Genomic DNA, 16,119 nt, shown 5'->3' on the forward strand with positions numbered 1-16,119 from the left:
ATTTACTGCTTCTGCCAGTTAGGACCTGAGGTACTAAATAAATAAACGAAATCGGTAGTGTTTTAAGATTTTATAGTGTAGCAATGAACCTTACATTTTCATTAATTTACTGCAGGATGTTTACATGTTACGATTTTAATTAAATCTTATATTGTTATAAACAAGTTGTAGCATAAATAAACCATGTTCCACTTCCTTATCATAGAGGCAATAAATACGCCACGTATTTTATTTGAAAAACAGTTTAAAAAGTTATTGCGTATACGTTTTTCACTTTTGTTAAGAATTAGAAATAAATGGTGTTGATGTCGCTTGTTATCAGACAAGAAGTACAAAGGTTTCTATTTTCAATATTCGACCTTTCACACATGTTAGTAAATTCAGGAGTGTAATTCCCAATGATGTAATGAAATGAATACTCCTTTCCATTGACAAATGTTCGCAAATAAGCCCAATGAGATCCAATATAATAACACACTTTTATACAAGGCTTAGTTGGAGCATAAAACGTTATAATGAGGCGAATATAAACGAGGTGAATACAAACTCATCTTTTATCGACACAAAATCGTCCAGTGAAACCTCGTACTTTTATGTCTGTTAAGCGGAATAATTACTTTATATACCGAAATAGGTTTCACAGCATTCAAGTAATTAAGTAAATGAGTAGATAAGTCGGTCAATAGTTGAATTAAGTGATTAATATAATATTCAAAAAAATCATGTCAGTACCATTGTAAATCAGTAGGTCAGTAATTACCAAAAATAATTAGGTCAATTATTACACAATTCAGTAGATCATAAATCAGATAAATGAATAGGCTAGTTAAATGGTAACACGTATGGCTGGATATGTTTAAGGATTGCACGAATAAATATATACTGAATGAAAAGGTAGGCCAGTCATTGTATAAATAAGTAGATCAGTGATTATACTAATAGGGTATGGACTATAGTAATGAATTTGGTTAATTACTATCAAAAAGTTGGTCAGCCTGTAAATAAATAATAGTGAATACATATTCTATGCAAGTGTCTCCAGTTTTGATGCACGTGCATTGAGCCTATCAGCAAAAAACAGATATCATTTAAACCTCTAGCCTCTGTGACCTTCGTTATCCTGGCCCCGCTGTGTACGGTCCTCCATACATAACCGTGAATCATACCCCTATACCAAACCACTAGCTTCTCTGACTTTATACTTTTTTTCCGTTGTGTAAATTACACTTTCAAGTTCCGGTGTGAACTGTTTAAAAATGTCGGGCTAATACAGATAACCGTGAGACGACAACTGATGTAAGATTAGAGCAGGATGGCGGTCATGGATTTACGGACGCTGTGTGTAATTATCGCTTGCATCTATGGAACAATTTCAGGTAAGTTTTGATTGAAACATAATTATACAATGCAGCTTATTTTAGGTAAGGGTAAGGCTATCAATACACAGTAAAAAAAAAGTGCCATACAATCAATACGTGGCAATCGAACTCTAACAGGCTTACATACTTTAAGATTAAATTTAATAATATGAAAAAAACTTGAGTTTGAGGAAATAGGCAGTTTACCATTTTTGCAACATTTATGATCTTCTTTTCGGATACATCACTCGATTCGGCTTATGAGGTTTCAAAAGTAAATTAGATTAATGTCGAACTCATTTCCCGTTAGATCAAAATGCTTCTAAATAACCAAGTTGCCATACATTTGTTAAATTCACCGACCTCGGCTTTACTTTCTCAGAGCCAAAAGTATAGCATTGGCGACCATTTCCAGCCGTACATTGTATTATGGGAAGTTTTATAACCGGAATACACTCGTAAACATACTAAGGAAGATAATGCAAAAACAATATCATTATTCAACGTTTTATTATTACTAAGCAAAGACAAATCTGTTGTTATATTTTTTTTAATTTTTTTTTGGTGGAGGTAAAACCAACCCCCAAAGGCAAAGCCCCATAGAAGGAATAGCAACTCGATCTATCAGACGTCATACTTTTTTGATAGATGCTCTGGGATTATTTTGTTGTCCAAAGCTTACAGTCGATTGCACACATTGGTATTTAATATTGAAATGTAAAAACTGAGTGATACAAAAGGTCACCAAAGTAGAGGAAAAGATTTACTAACCACACTTAAAACTTTAAAAATAAAATCAAAAATAAAGCAAGCATTGAATCGTATTGTACATCCGTCATTATCGCCATTATCATAATGGGTTCTTCACTTACACAGTGGGACAATCTTTAAGCTTGGTTTACTTCGAAATATTATGAGTAGAAACAAGGTCTTGATATCATCGTTTACTAATCTTTAAGAATAAAATGACTTAACAGTTTTCTGTTTTATTTATGCTTTTGATGGTATGCTTATAGTCACTAGACAAAGTATAAAAGCAAGAACGCACTTATTCAAAGACTATGGTTAGTTCATGTCCATTTGGACACATGGGTGATGTATAGGATCTGACAAACGGACAAAAATCCACGTCTGCAATGTTGCGAAACCCATTTGCTTGCAAACACATTCAACGAGGCGAGGTATCTTAGTAACTGGTATCATGCTTTCATAGTGATATCGCGAGTCAATATATTGATTTGAGGATTAAGTAAGTACATGAGATAGTTTAATTACATGTCACTAAAACAAATATGTTAATAAAGTGACTGGTTATAATCAGCTAAAGCAACTCTCTTTGATTAATTTAAAACATAATTTTTGTTGTTGTACATGTAGATTGTTTACGTTATAAAAATCTACCCTATTCTGTACTGGTACAACTGTTATAATTGTTTTTTGTTTGTTTGTTTGATTTTGTTTAACGTCCTATTAACAGCTAAGGTCATTTAAGGACGGCCTTCCCTGTGCGCAGGATGCATGCGTGTAGTGTATGTGTGTGTATTTTTGGAGGCTGCGATATGTTCGTGTTTGTCTCCTTGTGATAGCGCGGAACTGATGCCGACTTTATAGTGCTACCTCACTGACACATACTGCCGAAGACACGATGTTTGATGCAGTATGGTATCGTACATTGAAACTTAATCCATTGTTTCTATTGAAGAATGGCTAAACATCAACCAGAATGCAATACTTGTTTGTCCGCAAGGTAAGATAATGTAATACAAATAGGATGTAAATCAACTTAAACTTAACCTGGGCATCTTATTCATGTTCTCTTTAGCAAAAATAGAAATCACATCATTACTTGACTCGCTTTGTAGTACAATATCTCCTTCTTGTGAATATTGAAAAGTAGCCGAAAATTGCATCGGAATCAATGTATTTAAACAATAGCAACGATTATCTCTTGCCTTTATGAAGATAAAATAATATGTTTGTTAATCTCAATATCAATGTTGGTTTATGACTAATCGATCAGGATATGGTATCTGTATGTACTTGTCATTCATGACTGATGTTGCTGTCATACAGGAAAAAAAAGATATCCGTCGTCAAAGTTGGCAAACATTGGCTGAGGTGTGAGTTTGTATTCTTAGGCTTGTATTGAATGCTGTACCAATTCCTACAACTTAAAGTTTGCAATAACACTTCTTGACATAATTTACATATTACCAAACATTCACACTTTGTGCCATCAACAGGATTAATATAATAAGCAGTTGTTGTATTACAAATCCGAGGTTCACGTGGCAGACACAAGTTATATTTACAATGGTGCTACACATAAAGGTTTCCACTCAGTCGCGACACATTCTTGTTCTTGTCTGCAAGACTGTCATGTCGACTGCAACGTCTTTCGGAGTGAACTGAGTATTCGGTAAGGTTTAAATTCGTCAGAAATACATGTAAATCTGCCTGGAAAACAATACACAGGAAAGGGTGTTGCTATGTAAGGAGAACCTTCATCTATTGTCACAGAATGTCACCCTTTGCAGCTATATACATACAATCTTTTTGGTTATAATGTAGTTTAACGTATGTTCTCACTACGAAAAATAGTCAAAAATTCAAGGAAAGCCTAACGTTTTTTTTATCAATCTTATCATTGCGTCTAAATATTTTGTTATATCAGCGTTTGCACTTTGATGTCTTGACGTCACTTGGGTGTGACCTAGATTTAAATGTCGTCGATGATCAGAAGACGCGTACCTTTCCACTGCATTAAGTCTTTTTATGTTTTATTTTTTAATATTACCATTGTTTCATCGACTTTGAGTTGAAATGATTGTTTTGCGTACAAATCGCTATTCCCTTGTTGTTTTTCTCTGCGACTTATAAAATATACGTGTGACGTCTACAATGATGTTAGAAGAAAAATGGGTCAGGGCGTGTTAAAAATAAAATTGCGTTTATCAAGGTATATTTTTGTAATGAAATTTTCTGGAGATTAAAGGAAACTGACTTGAAGAGTTGAGAAGAATAAGGCGAAAACCGCTCAAATAAGTTGTATACTATTTTCATATTTCGCATTCAAAGCACTGGAACATCAAATTGATGGATCGAATGTTGAACTGTGACTTCTGATGTAAAAAAAGATATAACCAATTGAAGCTGTAATATGTTCATATATATGTTCAATTTGCTCATTCTTCACTTTAAAAGTATTTCCTACTTAGCAAAATCATAAAAAAAGCATTTGTCAAATACATTATGTCACATGAGATGCAACACATATCGAGTATTTCTGTAGAGCATTTATTTTTCATTACATTCATGTTCGTGTAAATGAACTTTTAGAATCAATTCCCAATTTAAGTTCCAACAGAACATATTATATACATTACGATAAACATGCTGAGTGAAATATTTTAGAATGTCCCCCTGAATCAGCAACGGCAATTCAGTTTGTTAATTCAGCGCGCGACAAAAAATGCAATCTGCGTTATTTGTTTCATTAGTGCGAAGAACTAAAACCACGGGTTTAGATCTATCAACATTTATAAAACAAGTCAATTATTGGACGGTACAATATATACATATAACTAATATTTGGAGATAAAGGACACGACCTGGTCGTACCGGTGGTCTAGCTTAGTGGTTTTTGATTGGATCACCGGACTGATGACGTCAACACTTGACGACATTCTGTTATGGTTGCAGTGTATAAGGATTGTGTTTGTTTGACAGCTTATATATAGCATATTTAATTTTAACAAATACGCAAATAAGCTCCATTTCTACTAATAAAAAACAGATTATTGATTTAGACGAATACATCAAGATCTTTATTTTCCTTTGATATTTAATAAATTTAAGCTTTTAATTTTATTCAGATGTAGTGAATTGAAAAATTTCTCAAAAATGACATTTGTGCGATTGCGTAGCAATAGTGTAAGAGGGCAGAATACTGCGTATCTGGCAAATTAGCTTTTCCAACGATGCGGTACATCCCTAGGATGCTCTAAAACATCACTTTGGTGACAAAGTTGTGTAATAACAGGGAATAATCGAGTCAAAATCAGTTATTGACCAAATATTTGAAACTGGGACCACTGCTGTCATATAAAAATAATAATTCAATAGCGTTATTATTGATAAGCTTAGATTTTGATGAGTAGTTAAACGTATGTGTTGTATGTTTACATTGTGTCTTACTCTTTTTAAAGTGGATGCAAATGACAGATTAACATCAGTTGTTTTTGTCCGAATATTTATGTAACCATCTTGCCGAAGCATTTTCCAAACAACTGTCCTCTCTTCGAATCACAAATATAAGGAATTATATAAATCGTCTTTATATAAAATGTTAATGAATACGAAGAAACGATGCGTATACAAGTTGTGTTTGTAGATACAGAAACCTAAACAAAGTTTATATTTCGATAAACCAGATTTCCATAATGTGATGGTTATAAAACTACGTATTACGTGAAAGGTAAACAATTTAGCAACACCAGGGATTTCGAGGTGTATATATGTTTCACATGTATCACATTCGAGCTGATTCGACACAAGAAGTCTTTGTGTTGCTGGGTTTTGTGTGGTCGAGTCAAAAACGCATTTGATTGGGACCGCAATGAAGGATATAAATGATCCAAAACACGTATCAAACAACGCCTAAAATCACGAAATCGATATTTGGCTCAAACGTACTATATCTTAATAAAATGATAAATTAATGACATTATATCTAACAAGATTATGGATAGAATTTACTCTGATTCCGCAGATTTTTATGTTCCAATTCCCGAGGCAATGTCCTACATTAAAGCTAATAAAATACACAGCATTCATAAGACTATGAACTCATTTGGATCAGTTTCATTGTGAAACTACTCTTCTCGTCTTGCAGAATATCGTTAGAAACAAAACAAATACATGATGTCAGGCTATTCAGGGAATAGCGTTTGCACTAATGCATCAATTTCAATACTTCGATTATTAAGGAATTTCTATACGAAGATAAATAAAAAACTATAAATTTGAAAAGTACAAATACATGTTAATATACAAACAAATTAATAATATTCATGCTACACAGAGATCAATATAAAATACAGATTTAATTTTGATGCGTCCTTATTGGCATGAATGTTCAAGACTTCGTTCAATCCCTACATACGTGTAAATGCATGAGCAAAATTATCAAAATGCATTATTAATTATTTTCGTTTCGTTAATTTTCCATGATTTTTACCCAAAAGTACAAATATTCTTGTATATGATTCAGAGTTAAGAGTAGACGATTTTTAGAATTTTATGTTTTAATAACGTGACGGCTAATACATTAAGCTAAAGAAACGTTTTGTAGGATAACCCAGTTGTTACGTTGTTTTACACAATTTGAAAACAAATCCGAAAATGATGGACGACAGTTCTCGGAAATAAATTCTTTGAACGTTGAAAGGCATTGAAATACAAAAAGGCAAAACCCATATGAAGGTCCAATAAACGTTCATTTATTCAAGGAGGAACATTAGGGCTAAGTAATTTTTCAGAAACACTTTTCAATATTTTTTTAATTAAAGGTACTCTTAAAACAATAAAGTAAAATAAAAGCTGTATTATTATCTAAGAGGTGGGGTTGTGGTGAGCGATGGTTAGGTGAAAGCCATAATTTGACCTAATTTAAAACATATAAAAACTGATTTCAGACGTTCACTCATTTGTACTGGGAGGAACTTGTCCACCATCATGTCACCAAAGTTAGCCACAGCTTTTTCTGACGTCAGATCCCTGGCTGCATTACCATTGCTGTCATATTTACTGAGCACACAGGTACATGATAAATTAACATTTATTTCATGTGTTTGGAATTTCACGCCCAACAACATCAAGTGAGTGGGAAGACATCCCTATATAGAAACAGTAGACAGGAGGAATACAAATAAAGGTCCCAAGTGTTGATTTAAGGAACGTAGATTAATTTGGTCATCATCAATGTTCCCGAAGTAGAATACAAAACGAAAACACCTGGTTTTACATGGCCCTTATACAAAACACCTGGTTTTACACGGCCCTTACATAAAACACCTGGTTTTACATGGCCCTTACACAAAACACCTGGTTTTACACGGCCCTTACATAAAACACCTGGTTTTACATGGCCCTTACACAAAACACCTGGTTTTACACGGCCCTTACATAAAACACCTGGTTTTACATGGCCCTTACATAAAACGCCTCTTACGAAAGCATGCAGTAGAATACAGCAGTGATGTTCTTCTCCCGAATCTGAACAAGGTATCACGGCAATGTTCTTCCCTTGTAGAAGCCTAACAGTATTATGGAGAAACTTCCACGGATCAAGTGTCCGTAATTTATAACACATACTTTGCTGCACGAAATTAAACAAACCAATCGTTTCGTCATCAACAAAGTCAACAAATACACTCATGTTATCTATTATGACTTAACATAGTCTTATTTCTCGCGATTTAATTATTGTGTTTCTTTTCATCAAATAAAAAAACAGGTGTTTGGTAGTGTATTCATTAAAGGCGCCTCAATGTCCTACTTACCCAAGTAGCACAAACACGAGGTGACAAGCCTAACAGTCCTCCCATCAGATGGCAGGCACCGCGAGATTACCGCGAGATTACCCAGCTCCGGTACAGACTGTTAATTGAGTGATCCTCCCATATGTAGGAGAAAACGCAACCTCGGGTTCAGATAGCTAACGGAACGATGAGCTTATAAATCCATCAGAAACACATTATACATAAGCTTTTTGTAAATGTCTAGTCTACTTGTAGTATCAACAGATGCTTACGTAAAGCAGGTAAAAGTGTCGAAACATATGCGTAATAAATTGCCAAGATCTGCATAAGACTTCATGGTGCTTCTATGCATTATATCAGTACTTGCATTGAAATAAGTTACACTAAATTCTAGTTAATATGCTATAAAGGAAACTGATACAGAAGCACTGGTTATGTTTAGTCTGTAATGAGGTCTTAAATTTATTTAGGTTCAGATTATCCTGTATCCTGATAACGTCTTATAATTTGAAAGGTTTTTAAGCCTAGCTTTCCTTTTTCCTGTATTGGATTGTCATACTTTTGACCTTACGTACATGTTCCACTGATGAGTCCTAAATGTTTCTGTCAGATTTTTAATTTACTTGGCTTTCTTCATTGACAAACATTTAACTTTTAAAAAAGTTGTGTCTTACTTTGTATTTTGATCGATACCTATTTTTGACTTGCTGTGCCATTATATATCAATTATATACATTGTACGTATGTAATGAAGTACAAATGTAACATACATATATGTCTGGGGCTGGGCTGACCACAACACACAATAAAGATGATAATCTCTTATTACCTATATGTTTTTTTATAACCATTACTTTTATTTTATTGTCTTAATTTTCACTTACTTGACCACTCTTACTATCTCTATTATCCAGCAAAGATGATATATTCTTCCTTTTTCAGGTCCTATTGTATTTCGTAATATAAATGTTAATTATTTCAAATGATGAATATTTATGTAAGATATAAAGACACCTGAGAGATTAACAAGCTAAGTACGACTATTAGAATGTTTTTGGCATGTTAGAGCACTCACTAGTTATTATTTCTACAGTAATTTCCACTAATGTCTCTAACGTTGATTGGTGTACAAAAATGTGGACTTTGTCACTTTATTAAGTTCACCTTTCTGATCCAGAGGCAACACTGTATATATGTCAACTGGTTATTTTATGCTTTTGAAAATGGTTTCTGTGTCTTGTTCCTCATTATTGTTGTTTTGGTCAGTCAGATTACCCATTTTGTTGTTAGAGTATAATCGTATTAATGAAATACATATATCTGTTGTGATGTTGCATTTCCTTTATAATGTTTTCCTTATTTAACGTTATTTCGTTGTTTGATATCGACTGTTGTGTTAATTAATATCTCTATATTTTCAGTAAAACATTTGCCAAAAAAAGAGAGAGAATGTCAGGCAAATGTTTACAACTCTTACTCTTCAATCTATTTGTTTATGTTTAGGAATGTGTTCTCGTTTTTATATATATTATATAAAATATTGTCATTGCCATTGTGGTATATTTCTGGTCGATATCCCCCCATATTTACCCCTAATGTTCACTATTCTTTCTAATTTACCTGGTTTTAATGTCATATTTGTAGAATAGAAATACAACAGCATAGGTTTATATTGAGGTCCGGACATTGTTATATTGTGTATGATAAGCTTGCCATCAATCCTTTCATCAAATTTGCGTACACTCTCTGAGCCAACTAATCGACAAATTAACGCTTCATTTATATTCGCAATTATTGGTAAAAACTATTTCTATGTTCATTCTTTCTACTTGTCACTTTTTTTTTATATATGGTGTTACAATGATTCATATTTTTTCGTCTTCATTTTGCAATAGACATAAATAGTTTGTGTTATAAATAAATTGCATTTAGAAAGATCTGTGTTGTTATGCAGTATACTGCTTAGAGGTAAATATAGAAAAGTAAAACATATTCCACAACAGCAGGGCAGACGTTACACCTAATTGATTTAAATGGTGTTTTTTTCCTACTCACTTTAAACAGCCCTTATCTGAATGGTAGTCCTATTAGAAGACGAAATTAACTCAAAAAAACGTTGGTCTAGTTCGGTGATAATAATGTTCTCTTAATATAGATTCGATATACGTATATATGTTAAGATATATATCATATAAAACAAGGGTTGTACCAAATGCTACTTCAGCACTTAAGCGACACGAAGCTATTTTCATAATAATGTTTAAGTTTTTCGAACTTTGAATTTGAATTTTGAATAAATACAAACAGTCTCTTTTACCAAAACATAGCCATTACCATTCAAAAACAGACGCATTAGCCTGATTTCACTGAGGAAAACCTTTGTCTTTCTATAATGTGATACAATGTATAACCTTATCTCACAAGATCGTTTGTTAAATTGCATGCTATAGTCAGTAAATTACTGCTATACCTAATTTTTCAAAACTGTAAACGACCTAGTATAACATATTGTTTTTGCGTTGTAGACTTTCCATATAATAATAAAAATAATAAAAAGAACAAAGTGTACACGTTCAATACCATCAGCTGAATGGAAGTCACGTGCAACATACATATCTTACACCACAATGTTAGGCCGAATCTAAACGTTAAATAGTGTTCTGGTTATCTAGTCATTTGAAACAGTTGTCGGCTGCACAAATCGGTACATGTTCATTCATTAAATGCATTTAAAAACCAGTTTTATTTTTATGAGTAAACAAATTAAAGGTCAGATCTTATAAATAGGTAACACAAAAGGATAAATACATCAGCTTCATTATATGTATATTGTTAATTCCTCTTGCAACGTAGTCACATTTTGTCTTCTGACAAGAAACTGTCTTGGACATCAATGTAAATCTCTAGAACGAATGTGATACATAGAGGTTACACAACAAGTGATTGTTGAATAGGGTATTTATTTAAATCGAGTTGGTTAATTTTCAAAAGTTACAAAAGACACAAGCTTTAGCGAGTGTTTTTCTGTAACTTTTGAAAATTAACTAACGAGAGTGAAATAAATCCCATACTCAACAACCACGAGTCGTGTGATCTGTTTTTACCACAATCTCTGTCGGAAACAGCTGGAGTATTTCCTGATTTGAATAGCATACACACATTTTGTTGACAAGGCTGGCGTAGTGATATGACCCATATGTAAAAAGTCACTCATTAATATTCAAAAACTACTTTTTTCACAAATTTAATAATTTCAAAATTAATGTTTCGGCAACAACTTCGTCAAAAAATAAAATAGATGAACGACTTTAAATATTGAGAGTATGCAATATTGCATTAATTAATATAAATTAACCATGGACTATATGCGTGTAAGCATATCGTACGAAGTCTGCCTCCCGCCAAGTGATGAAGACGAACTAATCGCTGTCAATGTCCAAACTGGGACGTTTCTTCGTGAGGTTCTATGATTGACATTTATAGTGAGAGTTTCGCTATAGACAGGCCCTCAACATATTGATAACGGGACATGGGGAGAGCGAACTATTTTCCGACACTGTTACAGATCTTGTTTTTTCACAGAGACATATATATATTACGTCTCTGGGTTTCACGACCTGGACACACGACGGTATGGCGTCGAAACGATATCGAGCGTCTGTAGCAATTTTGACTGAAACAAGCGATCAAATCTTTAAGCATCATCCCTTTTACCCATCGCATAACCTCACAAAAGTCAGCAACATTTGCCGGATGTTGACAGCAGAGGACGTAAACAAAACAGCACGCGGCAAATAGCGCGTGAAAAAGTCGTCCGGTCAAGGTTCATCTTCTCGACCAATCAAAACTATGGAAGGTCATATACCACGTGTGGTGTATAACTCATATTTATTCAACAGTCTGCATGTTTATGCAATGATCTGAGAGTGGAATTACACAGCGTATGGTGGTAGAAATAAGGAATCAATGTATCACACATCTTTTTATTGTACGGTTTTGCTTGATTGTGTACATCTTTCTTTCAGCGCCGTGTACGGATAAGCTCGTGTTTGATAGTGGAACCACACCAAAGCCTGGGGTTACGGTTACAGCCTCTTCTGAATACGGAACAAGCGACACAAATCATATATATGGTCCTTCTCGTGCATTTCTGAACGCGAAGAAAGACAGAGATGCATCAGGTCATGTCCTCATCGGGGCCTGGTCTGCTGGAACGCTCGATACTAAACAATACGTCCAGGTTTGTGGTTATCAGAAATATATCCTCATTTAGTGCAGGTCTGCTGGACGCTTGATACAAACAAGATTAATGGTAATCAGGAACACTTTGACGTTTAGAAAAACGGAATATCTGATAGATTCACCTACAATACGATACTATTATGAAAAGCAAAAAAAAAAAAAAAATCTTTTATGGTGCAGATAATATACTGAATTGTTTTCCACACATTCTTTCATTAATCAATCGTGACCATTGGTTTGGAAAGCATACTATTTTGTAAATAAATTTCTTTATTCATATCTCCTTTCAAATGACCTTGCACTACAGTCAAATTCAGATTTTATTTTGAAAATTAGGTATGAGATCATCAACCAAAGATTAGTGTTACTGTGTAAATATATCTTGACACTAGTAATATAGTATCAGCGGACATTACTAATAACGCCACAGATCTTAAAAAAGTAAATTCGACATTTAAAGATTTCTTAATACAATGTGACACTCAACATAAAAAATGTTATATCAAAATATAAATGCAAATGCTTGTCAATAACATATGGTTTTTCATTTGTTGTTTTGTGTATTGGAGGACGCCACTTTACGGTCCACACATTCGTTGAATGCTGATTATTGCAGGTCGAGTTTCCCAGTCCAAAGGACATCAGTGCTATTTCCACACAGGGTCGTAATGGCTGTTGCAAACAGTGGGTAACCAAATACAAAGTCCAATACAGCGACGACTGTCAGACCTGGCAGACATTACCACAGGTAAGGCTTACTGGAACTGTGGGTTCCATTTTTAGCACACCTGCCCGAAGGGCAAGTGAGCTTCTGCCATAGAGCGGCGTGGCGTCCGTCGTCCGTCTGTTCGGCGTCAACTTTTTACTTTAAACAACTTCTTTTCAGTAACCAAAAGGCTTAGGATGATGACATTTGGCCAGTAGCATGCTGGAATCAAGGGCTACCAAGTTTGTTCAAATAAATGACTTTCATCCATTTTCAAGGTCACAGGGGTCGATTATGTTAAACTCTTCGAACGATTTCTTCTGAATAACCGAGAGGCCTAGGGTGATGAGATCTCGCCAGTAATATGCTGGGATAAAGGGCTATCAGGTTTGTTCAATCAAATGACCTTCATCCATTTTCAAAGTCACAGGGATTAAATATGTTTGAAACCTTTAAAACAAATTCCTCTCAATAACCAAAAGGACTTGGATGATGATATTTTGCCAGGAGCATGCTGAGATAAAAGGCTACCACGTTTGCTAAAACAAATGACCTTCGCCTATTTACAAGGTCACAGAGTTCAATTATGTTAAAAACCTTTAAAACAACTTCTTCTCAATAACCAAGAGCACTTGGATGATGATATTTGGCCAGTAACATGCTGGGATGAAGGGCTACCAAGTTTGTTCAAACAAATGACCTTCATCCGTGTTCAAGGTCACAGGGGTCAAATACGTTTAAAACCTTAAACAACTTCTTCTTAATAACCAAGAGGCATAAGATGATGGTATTTGGCCAGTAGCATGCTGAGTGAAAGGGCAAACAAGTTTGTTCTAAAGAATGACCTTGACATATATTCATGGTCGCAGGGGTCAAATATGTTTAAAACATTTAAATGACTTCTTCTGAATTACCAAGAGGCCAGGGTTCTGATATTTTGCCAGTTAGATGCTGGGATGAATGGCTACCAAGTTTGTTTAATTGATGACCTTCGCTCATATTCAAGGTTACAGTGAACAAATTTGTTTAAATCTTTAAATGACTTGTTCTGAATATTCAAAAGGTCCAGGGTAATTAAATTTGGCCAGAAGCATGCTGGGACGGCAGGCTATAAACTCTGTTCAACTTAATGTCCCTGTACGACTTTCAAGGTCACAGGCGTCATATGTTTATATCATTAATTAGATTATAATCAATCGAACACAGATATTTTGCCTTTAGCTGTATATTAGTCCACTTTAAGATTACAAGTGTTAGATTAATACCAGGTGAGCGATTCAGGACCATTGGGCCTCTTGTTACAATCACTTCCAGTCAATTTGAAGTCCATTATCTAGGCTTCTGAATGAACTGTTTAAACATTTGTCAAACACACTACCATATTTCATTCAACTCGTCGAATCTTGTCATGGGAAGTTTAATTTAAAAGGGTTTAAAAAAATACTTTCTTTTCCAACCGAACTGAGTGGATTAAACCTTATTATTGTACCTCGGCTTTATCACAGCGTGTCTGATTGGATTATATCGAGCACATGTTCGGGAAATAAAACATCATGTCACCCTCCAGGGACAAAAATAATCTCAGGCAACCAAAGAACCACGTTTTCCTATAGAAGGAGCAATACATGTATACTATACTATATGACAAAGTTCTACAGCCAATTCCTCATAGCATAATATATCTCCTCAAATTATTGTCAGTACTTGGAATATTTCAGGCTTAATGATGTTTCATTTGTTCATAATTGTATTACATATTTCGTTCACAACTTCCAAAGCTTATAAACCATATAATGTTTTGATGCACTCTAAAACGTATTAATTTAATTATATAACAGATACTTTGTGGAGTATATACGGACATAAGGTCAGACATTCAGATGCTTTTCCTTCTCTTAGATAAAGTACAATGTATGTACTAAATGTATACAAGAGTTCATGCACTACATAGCTTATATAATAAAACAACAGTTTAACATGTTGCATTTGAAGTATGATGCAATTGTTTAACTTTATGCAGATTTGAAAATATATTATGAGAAAGCAATCATTTACTTCAATATTCATCATAAGTCATATTTAATACTACATAAAAAAGCATAGAACACTTTACAAATATGTTCCTATTCAGATAATATCCGCAGAACTATGTGTTAAAATAATATGTTTCGTTGTCAAGGAGATGACTGGTAATGTTGACGAGAATTCAGTGGTGACGCAGACCCTTCCAGCCCCTATTACCGCCAAGTGTGTCCGTATCAACCCCACAGTCTGGAACCACCACATCTCTATGAGGATGGAGCTAATTGGATGTGACGTCACTCCGACGACAACATTACCTCCTACTACGACAACTCAACCGACAACAGTCGCTGTAACGACACAGCCTACCACAGTTCCCGTTACTACACAACCAACCACAGTTCCCGTTACTACACAACCAACCACAGTTCCTGTTACAACACAGCCAACCACAGTTCCTGTTACAACACAGCCAACCACAACAGTAAAACCAGTTGTCACCACAACTATCTCTAACCAAGTAACTACTACCAAAGCGCAGATAACTACGGCCGCACAGTCAGCAACGTCAGCAGCCATAGCGCCACACAAAGCATCGGGTGAGTCATTGATTAAAAGTAGCAAGGTTTATTTATGAAATCAGATTCATTTAAACTGTTTTAGACAGCAGTATTTTATGTATAGACAGATACATATTAAGCTGAAGATTTTATGTTCCTCCTATAGTTATTATGTTCTAGGAAACCAAAGTATTCCTGTAATATTATATTCTTTCTTGCTAAATGTTAATACTACCATGTACATTTGTTGTTATGGTGTCACATACAAACCCGGAAATTGACAAACTCATACAAACACAAATGTCACGTGCTACCCTCTAACTACTTTTGCCTTTGGAAAGAAAACCTAGCCATCAGTAGTGTAAGGCACACACATACNAATTAAGCTGAAGATTTTATGTTCCTCCTATAGTTATTATGTTCCAGGAAACCAAAGTATTCCTGTAATATTATATTCTTTCTTGCTAAATGTTAATACTACCATGTACATTTGTTGTTATGGTGTCACATACAAACCCAGAAATTGACAAACTCATACAAACACAGATGTCACGTGCTACCCTCTAACTACTTTTGCTTTTGGAAAGAAAACCTAGCCATCAGTAGTGTAAGGCACACACATACACACAGTGTATGATACACACATACACACAGTGTATGATACATATATACACACAGTGTATGATACA

At 34.5% G+C, this 16,119-nt stretch overlaps 1 protein-coding gene across 1 annotated transcript in view; it reads left to right on the forward strand.

Moving 5' to 3' along the window:
• The first annotated feature begins 1,312 nt into the window (after positions 1-1,312).
• Positions 1,313-16,119, forward strand: part of LOC110445193 (mucin-5AC-like) — a 38,512-nt gene continuing 23,705 nt past the window's right edge. Inside the window, exons 1-5 of the mRNA XM_021489674.1 lie at positions 1,313-1,376; positions 11,926-12,140; positions 12,759-12,890; positions 15,028-15,469; positions 15,857-15,873. Coding sequence (XP_021345349.1) covers positions 1,313-1,376; positions 11,926-12,140; positions 12,759-12,890; positions 15,028-15,469; positions 15,857-15,873 — 870 coding nt within the window. The remainder of the gene's footprint in view (positions 1,377-11,925; positions 12,141-12,758; positions 12,891-15,027; positions 15,470-15,856; positions 15,874-16,119) is intronic.

Source organism: Mizuhopecten yessoensis, unplaced genomic scaffold (assembly GCF_002113885.1).
Source record: "Mizuhopecten yessoensis strain PY_sf001 unplaced genomic scaffold, ASM211388v2 scaffold2101, whole genome shotgun sequence".
Lineage (NCBI taxonomy): Eukaryota > Metazoa > Mollusca > Bivalvia > Pectinida > Pectinidae > Mizuhopecten > Mizuhopecten yessoensis.